Source organism: Pleurodeles waltl, chromosome 7 (genome assembly GCF_031143425.1).
Source record: "Pleurodeles waltl isolate 20211129_DDA chromosome 7, aPleWal1.hap1.20221129, whole genome shotgun sequence".
Classification (NCBI taxonomy): Eukaryota; Metazoa; Chordata; class Amphibia; order Caudata; family Salamandridae; genus Pleurodeles; species Pleurodeles waltl.
The window spans coordinates 943,096,690-943,114,369 of NC_090446.1; the positions used below are offsets into that span (position 1 = coordinate 943,096,690).

The 17,680-nt window shown below is 44.6% G+C and overlaps 1 protein-coding gene across 4 annotated transcripts in view; it reads left to right on the forward strand.

The window, feature by feature from the left end:
* UBLCP1 (ubiquitin like domain containing CTD phosphatase 1) overlaps window positions 1-17,680 on the forward strand; it is a 179,684-nt gene that overhangs the window by 108,454 nt on the left and 53,550 nt on the right. For 3 of the 4 annotated variants that reach the window (XM_069199661.1, XM_069199662.1, XM_069199664.1), the window contains 2 exons: window positions 13,319-13,435; window positions 14,012-14,139. In XM_069199661.1, the coding sequence (XP_069055762.1) occupies window positions 13,319-13,435; window positions 14,012-14,139 (245 nt within the window). Of the gene's footprint in view, window positions 1-13,318; window positions 13,436-14,011; window positions 14,144-17,680 lie in introns of those variants that run through there. The other variant, XM_069199663.1, reaches the window with a different exon arrangement.

Genomic DNA, 17,680 nt, shown 5'->3' on the forward strand with positions numbered 1-17,680 from the left:
AGAAGCTCTCTTTCATCGGAGCTGTTCTGGACACAGTGCAGTATCGGGCTTATCCTCCAGATCAGCGGGTTCAGGATATTCAGGTTATGATTCCGATGTTTCGGCCTCTATCCTGGATCTCGGTGAGACAGACTGAGGCTGCTGGGACTCATGGCTTCCTGCATCCTGTTGGTCAAGCATGCCAGATGGCGCATGAGGGCTCTGCAGTGGGACCTGAAGTTCCAATGGGCACAGCATCAGGGAAATCTTACCAACGTGGTTCAAATCTCAGAGAGGACTGCGGAAGATCTGCAGTGGTGGTTAGTGAACTGCGAATGGGTCAAGGGCAGACCCCTCTCCCTTCCCCAACCAGATCTAACGGTAGTGACAGATGCATCACTTCTGGGATGGGGCGGCCATCTGGGGGAGGTGGAGATAAGAGGTCACTGGTCTCTGGCGGAATCTGGGCTAGCATTAAAAGCATTTCTTCCTGTTGTGAAAGGGAAGGTGGTGCAGGTGTTAACGGACAACACTACCGCAATGTGGTACTGCAACAAGCAGGGCGGTGTGGGGTCGTGGACCCTTTGTCAAGAGGCTTTATGCCTCTGGACATGGCTGGAACAGCAGGGCATGACCCTGATGGTTCAACACCTGGCAGGTTCTCTGAACGCCAGAGCAGACGAACTCAGTCGAAAATGCTTAGAGGATCACAAATGGTGTCTCCATCCAGAGGTGGCGCAAGGACTCTTTCACCAGTGGGGAGAGCCTTGGTTAGATCTGTTTGCCTCCACAGAGAACGCGCAATGTCAGCAGTTTTGCACGTTGGAGTTTCCAAGGGGGCTATCGCTAGGCAACGCTTTTCATCGCGAGTGGAGTTCAAGACCTCCTGTACGCTTTTCCGCCTAAACCACTTCTGTCCAGAGTTCTCAAGAAAATCAAGAACGACTGGGCCCAAGTAATCCTTGTGGCTCCGGATTGGGCACGGAGAATTTGGTATCCAGAGCTTCTCAAAATGAGCATCGGTCCTCCAATCAGACTGCCACTTCGGGAGGATCTTCTGTCACAGCAGCAGGGGAAGGTTCTCCACCCGAACCTGTCAACTCTGTGCCTTCATGCGTGGAGATTGAGCGCGACAGTTGATGGTTTATAAAGAATCAATGTTCCTGAGAACAAGGTGGTTGATGCTACTCGTCGCACCTCTGTGACCCAGAGGTTTCAGGTAATATATTTTTTAAATTTCAGTCCTATGGTGGGTGCCAGCCTGGTGCAAGAAACCCAACCACCAAGGGTTTCAAAATGCACACAAAGGCGGAGAAGACACCGCCTATGTCATGTGCTGTAAAATACAGAACGCGGGAAAAACTAGCAACCAGGGCACTCCAAATGAATAAGTCCGAGATAATTAAATTTTCATTAGAACTGTTTAATCCTTTGTGTTGAGTAGTCGAAAGACATCTCCATAATAATTAAGTCCACATAGTAGAATAGACATATATGAAATCAAGATCAGCCAACACGTGTTTCGTCCTCACGGACTTTTTCAAGGCTCAAAAATAAATAGAGTTTGGGTAACAACAGTAGCTTCTGTTACCACTCCAATGGTGGTGTTTTCTCAAGATCTAAGAGTAGTCCAATAAGGTATATGACTGTCCCTTAAAATCAGGGGACAGATATATTTGTTACAGCACAGGTCCTGTGATCATAAGTGTATCCATAGTATACGTGCACAATGTCAGAGGGGCCTGTTTGAGACCCAACCTGTACTGCCCCCAGACTCCGGGAGTCAACGAAAAAGCAGCGCGAGTAGAGCTTCGCAGCATATGATAAGGCTGCCGTGTATTGTTGGGAAGGCAGCCTTATCATATGCTGCGAAGCTCTACTCGCGCTGCTTTTTCATATGCTACACTTTGGCGAAGAAGCAGCCTCCTGAGGGCTTGAGAGCTCATTCCAGTAGGGGGAAAGGTGCAACCACTGCGTTAGCATATGTCCTACTGGTGGTGGACATATGCCAGACCGCAACGTGGGCTTCTTTATACACGTTTGCGAAACACTACTGCCTGGATAGCCAGGTGAGAAGAGAGGGGCATTTTGCCCATTCTGTCTTGCAAGACTTCCTTATATTAAAAAAAAAAAAAAAAATCTCCTTCAGACCCACCACCATGGGTTATAGCTTGGGTATCTATTCTAAGGTAAGGAAGCTGCAGCTAGAAGTCTCTATCAGATGAACAAGTTACTTACCTTCGGTAACGAGGTATCTGGTAGAGACTCTATCTAGCTGCAGATTCCTTACAACCGCCCAAGCCTCCCCGCTCTGGGGAAATTTTTTCTAATGTGGATATGTGTGTATATATATATATGTTTCTATGTGTACATATGTATATTTTTTGATTTTGCCAACTTTTGCCTTTCTTACAGGCATGAAAGTGTTTTTACTCCAAACAGTCAAAGAGGTTAAAAGTGTATTGTGCATGTGGATCCGAAAGATGTCGTCCAACGGCGCGCGGGCAGGGTACTTCTCAGAAAAAAATCCGGATTCGAAGCTGACGCCAGTGAATTCTAAGGTAAGGAATCTGCAGCTAGATAGTCTCTACCAGTTACCTCATTACCGAAGGTAAGTAACTTGTTCTTCTCACTGTCTGAAGTTTTCCAGAAGGACTGTGATAACACAGTAAAAGGTTCATATTTATGGACAGCAATAAGCCTGAATGCGTCTGGAATCTGCATAGTAGAGGTCTGCAGAGTGAAGAAAAAAGGGCTTCCTTTTCCTAAGCTATGAACTACATCTCTGAGAACTCCCGTAAGGTAGGTTGAAAGCTAGTAGTTAAGGTGAATTATATTGAGGACTGTTATAGTGTCTACCTACTTGCTTTCGAAGCACCACTGTATGTAGAGGAAGACCAGATGTGGATTTCCGAACTTCAGTTCTTCTTTAGCCTCACCCCATGTCATCTCTCTCACTATCTTGGATTAAAAAGTTGATGGCTAAACAGGTTCCTGCCATGTAGCGTTCTGATTATTCCAAAGCTTCTCTTTAGCCTACAAGGGTGGCGACTCCTCAAGTAGTGGATTATTTATTTCACCATCTCCTGTACCTCAGTTCTCATTTCCTTCCTCATGTCAGGTGTCACCACGCTATGCTGCCCCACCGTTTTCTGCTTCACAACTTTAGTCACAGCGGTGCTTTGCAGAAATGACTGGTTTATGTTGAACTCACAATAACAGTTTGCCAAAACCTTACTCAAGGTAGGTGTAGAGATTACTAAAAGATCCTGGACAAAGGTATTTTGGTAAAATTCTCTAGAACCAAATCCATATTATCAGGGCAGCAGCAGGTTGATTTAACTTTTTGTGGATTTATTCATTTACTTACTAATGAAATAGACTGGTTAACACGGAAGTATTAAAATGCGTTTGGAAGAATACCAAGATGTGCCCTCATGCTTATGTGGTTGCTACCACAAAAGCAGTCAATCAAGACAGATGTTGCACAGAAGCTACATGGACAGTCTCAAAAGAAGGGTGAATAATCTTTGAGAACTATATTTAGGTACAAGGAAGGGGAAGGCTTTCCAACGGAGTGAAATTTCTTTTTAATATCAGTGAAAAAACCTTGATCACAAGAACTCTTAAATTGGTAATGGCTACAAGCTATACCTTAAAGGAAGATAACCACAGCCCTGATTTAGAGGTAGCATTAGGCACACTTCTTGACACTTGGTGGGATCAAAGTAATTCTGGATGTGGTCTACACAGAATCTCCTGCAGGTGAATAGATATAAATGTCTAGTGGAGGGAAGTTTAGTTTCCATTGAAATGAACATACAGTTCTGAGGAGTTTCCTTAAATGTCCCGCTGAGAGTGGCTGCTTCTGCATTTTGAATAGGTGGGTAGTGAACTGTGTCGAGTTGCAGAATTCTCTCAAAAAGACATTTGTAGATTTTTTTCTGCTTCCTAGGAAACACCTATAGACCTCATACATGTCAGAGTGTTTAGGAAGTACCCTGTTGTATTACGCTTTTGAAACAGTGTGTCTTGAATGATGGAAGGGAGGAGGTAGAGGCTACAAGGAGTGCTTCCAGAGGATTTATGTGGTATGATACCGTCTTCAACCATCTCCATCTTACTTGGAGATGATCCATATGCACTGCCAATCTCAATAATAAGGTGTCAGTCATGATCATTGGCAATGGAAGTTCCACGGGAAAGGAATTGCTTGGAGCAAACATTTTGATTGGCACTACCATGGAAAGGACTGGTTCACTGCCTGAAAAATTGTCATCTGCTGGAATAGTGACCACTGCTTTGCAGACCACAACTAAACTATACTCTGTAGAGACAAACATGAGGTACTATGAAAATGTAACACTCAGTTTGTGCCAGCAGAGATGAGATATTGCACACCTCCAGATGTGCCATCCTCAGAAGAAAGTGTGATGCTTCGGACAAACCGCAAAAATAACACAGCAAGAAAGTGTGGCATGTAAACGCTTACTAGTATGTGTTGTGGCATTACTGATCCAATTGTTGCGATATAAATAAACTTTCTTTCCTTTAAGACGTGTGTGGCCAAGAATGCCATGAAAAGGTTCTTGGGCCAACTTGAGTCAGAACGGTATAACCATGAATGGTAGTGATCATTATCCACAGAAACCCTCCAACATCTGATGCTTTTGTGCTATCGGAGCTAGAAATAAGTGCCCTGAACATCTGACACACATCCACTCGCCCTGTTGAATCTGAGAGTAGATCTCATGAAGGGCCGGCATACTGAATTTCTTCTTCCTTAGCTCTTATTTTGCTTTTACAGGTACAGAATGGGTCTCAACTCTTGGTGGGTTGTTACTTCAAACCAGAAAGTGACTAAGTAAATTCCCTTACCTTTGTGGTAATGTGGAATCCTCCCCATGGGTAGTTTTCTCTAGAAAGAGGTACTATATGTGGTGGTAACTCAAACCTGAGAAAATATTTTTCTACAGTATTAATTACCCATCTGTCTTTTGCACTCTCTTGTCTTTTGGTATAAGCAATTATAATGCTATTCATAATTGAGTTGCCAATAGAGGAGGTGGAAAATTGGAGTTACTGCTTGCCCAAAACTGGACATTTCACTGCAGCTGCAAATGTTTGCTGAGTTCCTCTTCTTCTGGACAGACACCTTGGCTGGAAAAACTAAATTTTTCATTTGTTGATGCTTATGTTGGATAGTCCTCCAAGTGGCTCATTTGCAGGTCTAAGAAGTGGGGATTTTCCATAACAAAAGAGTACTTACAGCTTCACCTCTAGAGAATGAGCCTTTGGTCTACAATATAAGATGTAAATTAGCCTTCTTGTAATATAGGCTGGTGTGAAACAATATCCATGCAGCTAAACCCGTAAGAACAGGTCCATATCTTATAAAGAAATATTTGGTCTTTCTAGCTTTTTTCTTGCTATATCTAGATAACATTTCATATCCTCTTAATTAAAGAGGTCTCTGGGGAACATTTTTGTAGCTCTTAATATTTCTCTTTCTCTTCACTGCCACCTCAAAGGATGGGCTTCTATTATAGTCACTGCTTTCAACTATTAGTGGAGAGCCCATGTTGGAGAACTAATAATTTACCTGTAACTTTAGTTCTCTTTCAGGAGACTCGCCAGTGAAATCCTAAGCAACCCTCACTCCTTCCTAATGGAAAGAATGAAGAATTGTTTGAGTTCTATGCAGAACTGTGAATCCCCTTTACGAAAGAACTGACGTAACTGCCACTGCCAGGTCATAATGAAATATTGGTGGGACTTGCTTCCTCAAAGCAGCAATGACCACTTTATTTCTCTAATGGCGTAGCCCATCTAACTGCATTGCCTATGTTTTATTTCATTTTTCCTTTTAAAAACGTCAGTGAGTTTTTTTTTTTATAGTAAGTAGTTTTGTTTAGTGACATGTTAAAATTGTTGTCTTTTGTTAAGAATACAAATGCACTGGGAAAAATGTTTTGTTTTTAAAATTGGCTTTTTTGAAGGCTTGTTATATGTTACTGCACGATGTGGAGAAAATATATAGGGACTGAAAACAGTTAAGTCATCTGCGATAAAAGGATAAAGACTCAATATTGAAAGCACCAGAAAAAAAAACAAGAACATTTTTTGTTTTCAGTTCCATGAAAAACTGAACACTTCAACAGGAGGGGAAGCTCCAATAGAGTTTTTTTTTCAGAGGCATTGGTTTTATTTAAATGCGACTCCTGGGAATTTCGTTTATTTTTGTTGTTATGAACAGAAATTCTTTTAGATTCTGCCATTATTGGTCCCTAAGCAAAGTTGATGTTTTCTTTGTCAAATCAGAGCTTGGGGGCGACGGGATGAGAAGATTGTTCAGTTCTGCGATGAAATTGCATCAGCTGGTGTGGAAGATGCACTTTGGTTACAGCTCAATGCCGAGTGGGCCACCATGTTGATGCAGCCTGCTCTGCGTTCGTGTTTTGCTTTTGAGAAACAAACATCCATAACGTAGGTTTAATTTAGAAAAGCAAAAACAAGTCTAAGATTTTTTACCCTAGAAGTGGTGGTCATTGTTAATTTTTCCCTGCATTTCATGGCAGGCCTGGCAGGGAAAAAAGGAATTGGTTGTCCTATCTACGTAGGGCAGATTTCCCAGGGCATTAATGGTGATGGCTCTCTGGTGGTACTTACGTTGCTACCTGTGATTGCCCACTTTTGGACCCATCTTATGAAACCTTAGTGTTCTTACTGTGAGGAGAAAAGCGACGAATGCATCCCTTATTAGAAACATCCCTCTTGCTAATGTTTGCTGAGCAGCCACCTGGAAATCAGTTCACGCCTTTGCGAGGCACTACTGCCTAGACTCAGACACATGAGTGAGCAGAGTTTTTTTTTTTTGTTAAAGGTGTTTCTTCTTTCTCCTCACTTCTTTTTTGTTTTGTTACTCGATAGACAGACCGGGTGTTAATTGAGATTTTCCTAGCCTTGGTGTCTGAAAGGCTAGATTTTATTAAAGACACGGAGGCGAGTATTATGTGTTCTTTTTTCACTTTAATAGAATAGCAGCCAAGAAAACTACAAATCCCAGAAACCCTGGGAAAAAACTACCATATTGCATCACAAGGAGAACAACCAATCGCACGTCGAGTATGAGTACAACTATCTTGACTGAGGGCAACAAGCCCTCTTTTCTTGCGAGAGTCAGTCAGAAGAAGAATCCGAGAGCCAAATAAGAACAAAATACAAAGTCAAAAGGGCGGCTAAGAAATCCTTAAAGGTGTTCATCAGAAACAAAGAAGTGTAAACTGGCAACCAGGAACTTTGTTGCGACAGTGCTGGATACAGAGAAGCTGAGTGCAAATTAACTAGACGCAGCACTGCTGGTTGAAGGCAAAGGAACTGTGGAAAAAATAACAAGGAGTGTTCATGTAACTGCGGCGGGATAATACTTGTATCTGTGTCTTTAATAAAAACTAGCCTTTCAGACACCAAGGCTAGGAAAATCTCAATTTTATTACAAGACTGGAGGCTCATATTATGCTCGTTCAAAGAAAGGATATCACATTGTCTAACAGGTGATCAAGAGGTTTACAATAAAATGTTCTAAATGTATTAACGTTTGACCAGTCTGCAGATCTAAGAATATTGTGTAAACCAGCCCCTGCCTAAAAGGTGCGAGAGGCCTCAGCCCTTCTCACTGAATGAGTGCCAAAGGAAAGAGTAGAGACACCTGCAAGAGACATGAGCCACTTATCCCAACGGGCCAGGGTAGGGGCCGACACATGCCTATGGGGTTTCCAAAAGGAAATTAGTATTTGAGAAGAGGAGATACTTCTGAGATCTGCAGTTCGAGAATCGTAAGTCTTTAAACAATTACCAACACACAATTTGGGTTGGGGGGGAAGGGTAATGCACAGATGATAAATTGGTCTTAGTACGCCTATTGACATGGAAATAAACACCTAAAGAGGAATAACGTAAAGAGGAAACCTCCAGAGCTTTAACGTCAGATACTCACTTAATAGATACCAAACACAAAAGCATTGTTGATTTGGCAGACAAATGTTTGAGCGATAAGTCAGCATTATCCGGCCATGCAAAAAAAAAAATAGTACAGCATTGACATCCCACATAACACTGTATTTAGGAGCCGGAGGCTTAGCAATACGTACTCCCTTTAAAAGTCGAGAGACCAACGGGTGTTCACCAATAGGTTGTCCGTCCACTCTGACATGCTCTGAAGAGATCGCCAATCTGTACGTATTAATGTTACGATAAGTTCTACCCTGAGAAGCCAAGGAAGCAAGAATATTAACAACCAATGTTACAACTGCTGAAATGGGATCTGAACCCCTGTCCCCAAACACCAGCTACACCAAGCCAGCCAGGGTAACTTGTCGACCTTTGTTGTGCCTGGAGCCCAGGACTGTTGGATAAAATAGACCGCTTCCTCCGAAGTTCTCCAGGAAGCCCCGAAACTCTCCAAGCTATGAGATGCAGGGAGGTCTCCACAACCAGAGTGTGAGGAAGACCATGAGGGTTCACGAGCAGATCGGGAACGGGAAGAATCAATACAGGGAAATCCGAAGCTAGCTCCAACAGGGTTTGATACCAAGACTGGGACTGCCAAAAAAGAGTGATCAGGACCAGGAATTACTATTGTCTGCACACATGAGCTAGAACCAGGGCAATGAGAAGAAACTGAGGAAATACATAGAGAAGGGAATTGGACCATGACTGAAGGATGACGTCCGTGGCCATCGACAGAGGGCCCGGCCTCCAACTGAAAAAGGAAGGAAGCAGAGTGTTGAAGCGAGAAGCAAAGAGGTCTTTCAACATGACGCCAAAGATGGAAGAAAGATGTTTGAAAACAGAAGGATGAAGACGCCAATCGCTTGAGTCGTAGATATGCCTGGAAAACCAGTCGGCCACCACATTGAGTTTGCCCGTGAAATATTCTGCCCTGACCGAGATGTTCCTCTGAAGACAGAATTCCCACAGGCTTCTGGCCAGTAAAGTGAGGTTTAGATCTGGTACTGCCCAGCCGGTTTATGTACCTGACTGCCGACAGGTTGTCCATTTTCAGGAGAACTGTGCACTTTACCCTGCCTTTTATAAAGGACTGGATGGCAAAGGAACCTGCAAGCATCTCTAAACAGTTGATGTGCAGTGTTGACTCAAGAATGGACCATGAACCTCCAGTCAAGAGTTGACCACATCTTGTGCCCCAACCTGTCAGACTTGCATCTGACTATAAGACAAGATCTGGGGTGGCAGAGAAAATAGTTCTCCAGTTCCTAGCATCTAAATGACTGAGCCACCAAAGAAGCTCTTCTCTGGATTTGGAATCCATAACGACTGGATCTGAGTAAGCGAGACCCTTGCGAAGGTGATGGATTTTTAGTCTTTGCAGAGCTCTGTAATAAAGAGGCCCTGGACAAATGGCCTAAATGGAGGAAGAAAGAAGGCCCACCAATCGAGCTAACGAACTGAGGAATGGATAAAGCATGGCGTATTTCCCTCTTTATCAAATCCACCTTCTGTTGAGGGAGTTGAAGAATTGAATCGAGTGTGTTCACTAACAATCCAAGGAATTCGAGTTGCTGAGCAGGTACGAGGATCGACTTTTGAGGGTTGATGAGAAACCCTAGACTTAACAAAAGGTTCCGACAAAGGTCCAGATGATTCAAGAGGCAAGATCTGTCTTGGGCCATTGTAAGAAAATCGTCGAGATAAACTATGAGCCTGACCCACTGACCTCTGAGGAAGACTATTACTGGCTTGAGAATCTTGGTAAAGTACCAAGGGGCTGAGGAAAGACCGAAGGGAAGTGTTTTGAATTGAAAGAAGGAATCTTCCCAATGGAACTGAAGAAACTTCCTGAAAGAGGGATGAATGAGAACCAAGAGATAGGCGTCCTGAAGGTCTAGACGGATCAACCAATCGCCCTGAAGCAGCAGATCTGAGATGAAGGATATTCTCCATCTTGAAATGGTGGTACACTACGAAATTGTTGAAGAGTTTTAGATTTATGACTGGCTGATGTTGTTTGTTCTTTTTGCGGACAAGTAAGATGGTGCTTAGGAAACCTGAAGGCTCAAAGGAGACACTTTCTATCGCTTGTTTCACTAATAAAGCCTGTATCTCCTCCTGAACCAGAAGAAACTGATTGTGTGAAAAATGAAGAGGTTGGGGAAGATGAATCTGAAAGGGATGCTGATTAACTCTGTGCAATAACCCTGGACGGTTTGAATAATCCAAGGATCCGATGTGAGAGACAACCAAATATTTAAACAGCTTACTAGTCTGCCACCTACGGGGAGGAAGGCCAGAACTGAAAGTTCTTACCTGCGAGTTGATCTCCCTTGAGTTTAAATCACCTGCTGCTCCATGGGAACGTCGGGGATAGATCTGGGGTTTGTACTCTTGATAGAAATCCTGTTGGAAGACTTGATTGAAGGAACCTCTGTTGAGGTATTACCCTTTTGATGCATAACTTCCGGCAAAACAACCCCTTCCTTTGCCGGCCCTGCCAAAAACCTGCTGGGAAAAAATTATTTTCATGGAAGATTGGGCCTTGTCAATAGAAGCAAAGGTAGACATATATCTACTCATTTTCATAATGAAAGAGTCCCCGAAAAGAAAACCTTCAGCTTTAGGACCTTCTTCCTTTGCTGCCAAGGAACTTAGTTTCGGGTCAGTCTTTAGCAAAATACTCCTGCGTCGCTCTTGGGAAATGTAGGCATTAGCATTGCCAAGCGTGCAGATTGCTCTCTGCGCCCAATTGGAGAGAGCTTCAGGGTCTACTTGGCTCCCCTCCATCCTTGCCTCTTCAGCAAAATCCAAAATCCTTGTTAAAGGACCAACAAGATCTAGCAGTCTGTCGTGGCAATTAGACCAGGCTCTGTCAACCCCTTTCTTGGGACCCTTCTCAACCTTAGTGAAGAATAACAACATGTTGGGATCAGTAGCGGGGGGTATCAACCTCCTTGGAAGGAAGGGACGGTCTGGGACACTCTGGCTTCAATTTCTTCCTATAGGACTTATCTAAAGCATGTCTCAAGTAAAACAAAACATAGTCAGACATGGTCAGAAGGGAACCACTCTGAAGAATTAGAGTGGTGAATCGATGTAGGGTCGAACATGGGTTCCCCAAAATGGTCAGCCAGATCATCAGACAATGGTAGGGATGAAATTGCACTGGGAGAAATTTTACGCCTTTTCTCCAAAGGCCTGTGATCAGAGACATCATCATTGACGTGTGTGAGATGTCACATCATCTAGAATATCATCCCCATCACTGTCTGTATCGCTGATATTAGGGATATCAAGGGGGGATAAAGGGAGCCCCGAAGGATCCGCCTCTTGGGTGGGAGGCCCAAATTTAATAGAAACGCTTTTGGAAGGAACACAGGAGGGCCCGTCAGAGGCTTGTATCATTTTTGATAGAGGCTTCTAAATTCTTGGAAATGTCAAGCATAGAAACTGAAACTGCATGCTGAACAGAGTCTTTGATAAATGACTTTAAATTATCTTTTAAAGACTGACCCTGTTCATCCCCAGACATATTGAAATAACCAGGAAAAAATTATTTGAACCCAAATAGCAAAGAAACTTCATGAAAAAACGGGGCTACAAACATGGGAACACAGAAGTAAAGTTTTGCAAAGAAAACCAGATATGCAGGGGGTTAACAGTGAGGGGAGTCCCTAGCTGGAGAGGGCGTGTTCAGAGGCGGGACAACCGATGCAAGAAACCGGTTGAAAATCCCCCCTGCCCCCCCCGTGCCCAAGGGAACACACGGCAATGAAAGCCGTGTGAAAAAGAGCGTTTGTAGTAAAGCGGCAAGTAAACAAACAGGCCGAGGCCCAGCACACAACAATGGCAAGTGAGCGAGGCGGAATGCCTCAGGAATACAAAACAAGCGCTACAAACGTTCGAAATGAGCACGAGGCTCTTAACAGTAAGGGAACATCGTTAAAATACATAACATGTAAAAATATACATACACTTATAGGAAAACACTATGAATAAAAAATGGCGAGTAGAGTACTTATCTTGACTGCGAGCAGCAAGAAAAGAGGGCTTGTTGCTCTGTCAAGATAGTTGTGCTCATTCTCTACGTGCCATTGGTTGTTCCCCTTGTGATGCAATATGGTAGTTTTTTTCCCCGAGGGTTTCTGGGATTTGTAGTTTTATTGGCTGCTATGCTATTAAAGTGAGCAAAGAACGCATAATATGAGCCTCTGGTCTTGTAATAAAATTTGCAAATCTAACCAGTGTTCAAGAAAATAGATGACGATCTCATGATGGATTAGGGCATGTTACTTTCCTGGAACACTGTGTCCAATGTACAAAGGTATTTTTTTGTCTCAAAGCCAGTGATTCACAAAACGCAGTTTTTATGACTGTATAATACTGCAATGTACAAAAGCTATGTTACGAGTGGGAAAAATCTTTCTGGCTTGCAGAATGGCTTTTGCAATCCATTATGTGTTGCAAAAAGCAGGGTCAAGAAAGAAGTACCACCCTCTTGTTTGTGATTGGCATTGCTATGTATCAGGGCTTTATGACCATGGTCGGGAAGCATTGGTGAGTTACAGAACAATGAGTTGGTGTTTTAACTGATTCACAAAGTTGAAGCCGTTCACAGTGGAAACACTTGCCTTGGGGGCATTCTTTAAAAATGTTGTCATTGAAGAAAAATGAACACAAGGTTGAATTCTGCTCTCTTGCTGGGCACCTTTTGCAGGTGTGGGACGTCACAAAATGCTTCCTGGTTCTCTAATCTTCATGAGACAGATGGGTTTGCAGACTCCTTTGCTTACCATTTTGTGATGCACCTGATTAGTACATAAATCTTTTTGCAAAAAATAAAGCAGCTCACAAATCAATTGTTGTGCCATTTGCCCATCCTCTTTTTCAAACTGCCTATTGTACATCAAGCCAGGGTTACTGTCAAAACCAAAAGCAGTGTAATCTGGCATTGAAGGATCAAACTGTGTGATCTAAAGGCACAGTTCAGAGATCCAATTTTGAATACTGATCTGTTTGCCTTCTTGCATTTGTGTTTTATAATTTTAAGACTTATTAAAATATTTCACAGGTTACTGTCATTTAAAAGGCATATTTTCTGGTATTCAAGAAATATCACCTTCATTGTTCGACTAATCCTAGTGTGTGAAAATAGAGAGCTAGTTTTACATGTCAGTAACTTTTCTATTTATGGACATTCTTCTGTCCTGTTAAGTGCTTCCCTTGAGAGCATCAATCCGTTACTTTCCCTTAGTCTGACAATAATATGCCGATCGCCTAAGATAGTTAGCATTATTCTGTTTGTGTGTTTTTTCTCCTCTTGCAGGTGAAGCCTCTTGGAGTGATTTGGGGAAAGTATCCCGAGTTCTACACAAAGAAAAACACCATCATGTTTGATGATATTGGAAGAAATTTTCTAATGAACCCTCAGAATGGGCTAAAGGTAGCTTATGATTGTCTATATGTCATGGCAATTCCCCTTCAGAAGATGATCTTTAAAAAGATAGGTTTTCTCTTAACCCATTCCTCTGTTGTTTACACATTGCCAGAGGACTGCTAACCTTTGACCCTCTCTGTCCATCCTTAATGAGTCTGGGGGCATCTACATTCAGGCTTTCTTTCCCGTGCTTGCGGGACCTCCCTACTCCCAGGAGATTGCTCGTGAAATTGCATGAATTGAACTCCTTTGTCCTTTTCCTGTGAATATGCATAATAATGATGACAACTAGGTCTGACCACTTACTGTGGCCTTCACAGATCCACCTTCATTGGTCTAATGACAGCTTGGTTTCTGACTTTTCCTTTATCTGTAAAGGGGCATTTGTTATTTTGTTCTAAAGCTATAAAGATGTGTAACCCTCTTCTGCTGTTCACGCAGGTCCGAAAACAGCAGAGTTCTCATCTGCCCTTCTCAGATTGGCTTCTGATTATATAGACAGATATTTTCTAACCATTTCCTCTATCCTTTAATTTGTCTCTGAGGATGCCTAGTTCTAACCTCTTCTTACATTCTTTATAGATCCGACCCTTCATGAAAGCCCACCTAAATCGTGATAAGGACAAGGAGCTCTTAAGGTTGTCACAGTATTTGAAAGAAATTGCTAAATTAGAAGACCTGTCCGATCTAAACCACAAGCACTGGGAGAGGTGAGCAGTAAAACCTTTTTCAAATTCGAAGCCTTACAACCCTTTGAAAGCATCAATTTCTAGTGCTCTCAACTTGGTATTTTCTCCTTTTTTTTTTTTTTTTTTTGGTTCCCTTTGTATGCGTTACGCTGTATTCAAAGCATATTTTAATGGTTCACACTTATAGGAATATCTGATAGAAACTTCTAGCTGCAGATTCCTTACCTTAGAATTTCCTGGTGGCAGCCTGGAATCTGGAACTTTTGCAGAGCAATACCCTTGCGAGCTCTGACGGGTGGCGTCGTTTGTATCCGCGTGGCGTTGTTGAAGCCGTTTGTGACATCACGGTCACCTGTAAAGGCACCACCCAGGTGCATGTGCGTTTTTTCTTTTCCTTCCGGGCTGGTTAGCATAGATCTGGAATTGAGTTACCCTCTGTCTTTTTTGACAGGCCTTTTTCGACCTTTTTGTCAAAGATTTTCTCAAGTCTGTGCAAGAATGTCATCTAGGAAGAAGAGGTTCAAGCCATGTGGTGCCTGCCACCGCCCCATGTCGGATCCCCTTAAGGTATGTCTCTGGTGTTTGGACCAAGACCACAACTCGCAGTCGTGTTCCATCTGCTGGGCCATGGCTCTGAAAGCTTTGAGGGAGCAGTCCCTGAAGCTCATGGCGGCCCTGCAGTCGACGTCAGTTATTGCGACTCCTCAGAGGTCATAGTCGAGGAGGAAGTTGCGGGACCGCTCCTGGAGAGCCCAAGTCCTCTTCATCTCACTCAAGATCATCTGGGCACTGAAGGAGGGCTTGGGGGGGGGGGAGAGCAGGGGTAAAGGCAGAAGAAGACAAGAAGAAGACTAAGTCCAAGCAGACTACGACTTCACCTCGGCCTTCGACTGACGAGGCAAGTAGGGAACATCGACATTCCAAGCACTGTTCCACAGAGCTGATGCCAAGGACGGCTTTGAGCCTCCCTCCCCCCCACCCCTTTCCAGGAGCTGGAACAACCCCCGCTCAACTCAAGGAGTTTTCTGAGGCCATACGTCTCGTATTTGAGCGGGCTGCCCCTGCTGGCGCTCCTTTGGGCCCCACGGGGTCAGCAGAGGCTCCTTCAGGTACTCGCCGGTGGCTTTCGCTCCGATGGGGTCTCTTGCATCCGATATCTGATCCGGAACAATGCTGAGTGCACACAGTTGGCCTCCTCTGGCGTTGTTCCCAACGTCGATGCGCCCACTGGCAGTGCGGGCCCAATCCTCAAACCTGATGATTTGGAATGGCGTTGTACGACACTGATTCCGGTGCTGATGGCTCCAACAGTGGCTAGATCATTGCCTGAGTCTTATTATGATCAACCAGGCATTGATGAGGAATGGGAGGTGTCTTAGGACCCTCTTGAGTATGGATTGTTGCAAATGGAGTGGTATGAGGAGTTAAGAGAAGCCAGTGGACTGGACACCTCTACAGATACTGCCATGCTCTCACCTCCTACCATGGCTACGGAGGAGGGGGCATCGTATGCTATGGAGGTGCATAGGATAGCTGAGATCTTGGACCTAGATCTGTCCACGATGCCAGTCAAACTAACCTCCTGACGGAGGTGCTTCAGCCGGGGGTTACCACACCAAAACCAGTGTTACCCTTTAAAGAAGCCCTCACTGATGTCCTGTTGGGAACGTGGTCCAGACCCCAGGACAGGGGCTCCTGTAAATAGGACAGTTGGACGCCGCCATGGCCCAGCTCCAAATGACCCTAGGTTCCGCACCCCACATCCCACCGCAGAGATCTTGGTTGCCCAAGCCTCCACTTCCCATGGCGCCTTCCCTTCTGCTCCCAAGAATCCAACAGACCAGACCAAGTTGGGAAGAAGACGTTTTCTTCCTCCAGCCTCGCATTGAGGTAAGTAAACACCTCATGCCTATTGAACCGTATTTCCCATACTTTGTGGGATACGGTGGTGCAGGTGCTGCCTCAGATCCCAGAGGGTGCACAAGACACTCTCACAAGCAGTCAGAAATGGGAGAGTTGCCACCAAGTTTACTATTAGGTGTGGTTTGGATTCGACTAACTCGCTGGGTAGAGCGATTTCGATAACAGTGGCTCTTCTTCGCCACGCCTGGCTTAGTTCATCTGGCTTTTTGGGTGATGTCCAGGCAAACTTTATAGACATGCCCTCTGATGGGCTCTGCCTTTTTGGTGAAAAGGCAGACTCTGCACTGTAGCGTTTCAAGGATTCTCAGGCTACGGCCAGGTCCTTGGGCCTCTCAGTGACCCAACAGTCTGTTTTTGCCCCTTTCAAGGCTTTCGGAAGGGTCGGGATAGCACACCATGCACAGACCAGCCACCGTCCTCTGTCAGGGCAGCATCCTGTGTGGGGAAGAGGTTGTGTTACCTTCAGAGGGTCTGGCCAGAAGTCATCCACCACCCAGCCCCCCTCCTCCACAGCGCCCAAGTCCTCCTGATGTGATTCTGCAAGACAACACGCGTCCAGTTGGAGGGAGGATTCAATTTCATCTTCCTTACTGGCTGTGGTGGTCCGGACAAATGGGTATTGCAGATCATACAGAAGGGCTATTCCCTCCCCTTTCAGTCTTTCACTCCCTCTATGCCTCCATTAAAAGAACAGCTGATAGACAATCACTTAGTTTTGCTTCACGGGAAGTTACAACTTTTGGCCAAAGGAGCCATAGAAAGGGTCCCAAAGTCCGTAGTAGGCAATGGTTGTTATTCCTGCTACTTTCTGATTCCCAAAAAGAACAAGGGTCTTCACCCTAGTCTAGATTTGCGTGATGTCAATCTCTTCCTCAAAAAGGAGAAATTCAAGCTGCTCATTGTGGCTCATGTCTTGTCTTGCCTAGACCAAGGAGACTGGATGGTAGCATTGGACTTACAGGATTTGTACATCCCCATCATGCCTACCACTGCTCGTGGTTCAAGATAGGCTACGAGCGCTTTCAGTTTTCTATGCTCCCCTTCGGGCTCACCAGTGCCCCTCGGGTGTTCACCCAAGTGATGGCAGTGGTAGCAGCTCACCTGCGCAGGTTCGGTTTCTGTCTTTCCCTACCTTGACAACTGCCTGTAGTCACCCACCTCCAGACTACGGCGGACCTCCTGCATTCGCTGGGGTTCACTGTAAGCATGACAGTCACACCTGACTCCCTCTGAGATGCTCTCTTGCATCAGAGCTATGCTGGACACAGTTCAGTTTCAGGCTTATCCTCCCAAGCAGCGAGTCCAGGATAATCAGGTTATGGTACTGATGTTTCAGCCTCTGTCCTGGATTTCAGTGAGACCGGCTCTGAGGCTTTTGGGCCTCACGGCCTCCTGCATGCTGTTAGCCAAATATGCCAGATAGCATATGAGGGTTCTGCAGTGGAAACTGAAGTTCCAATGGGCACAGCATCAGGAGAATCTCACCAACACCGTTCAGATCTCAGAGGCAACTGCAAAAGATCTGCAGTGGTGGTTAGTGAACTGTGATTGGTTCAGAGGCAGACACCTCTCCCTTCCCCAACCCGATCACACAGTAGTGACAGATGCGTCACTTCTGGGATTGGGGGGCCATCTTGGA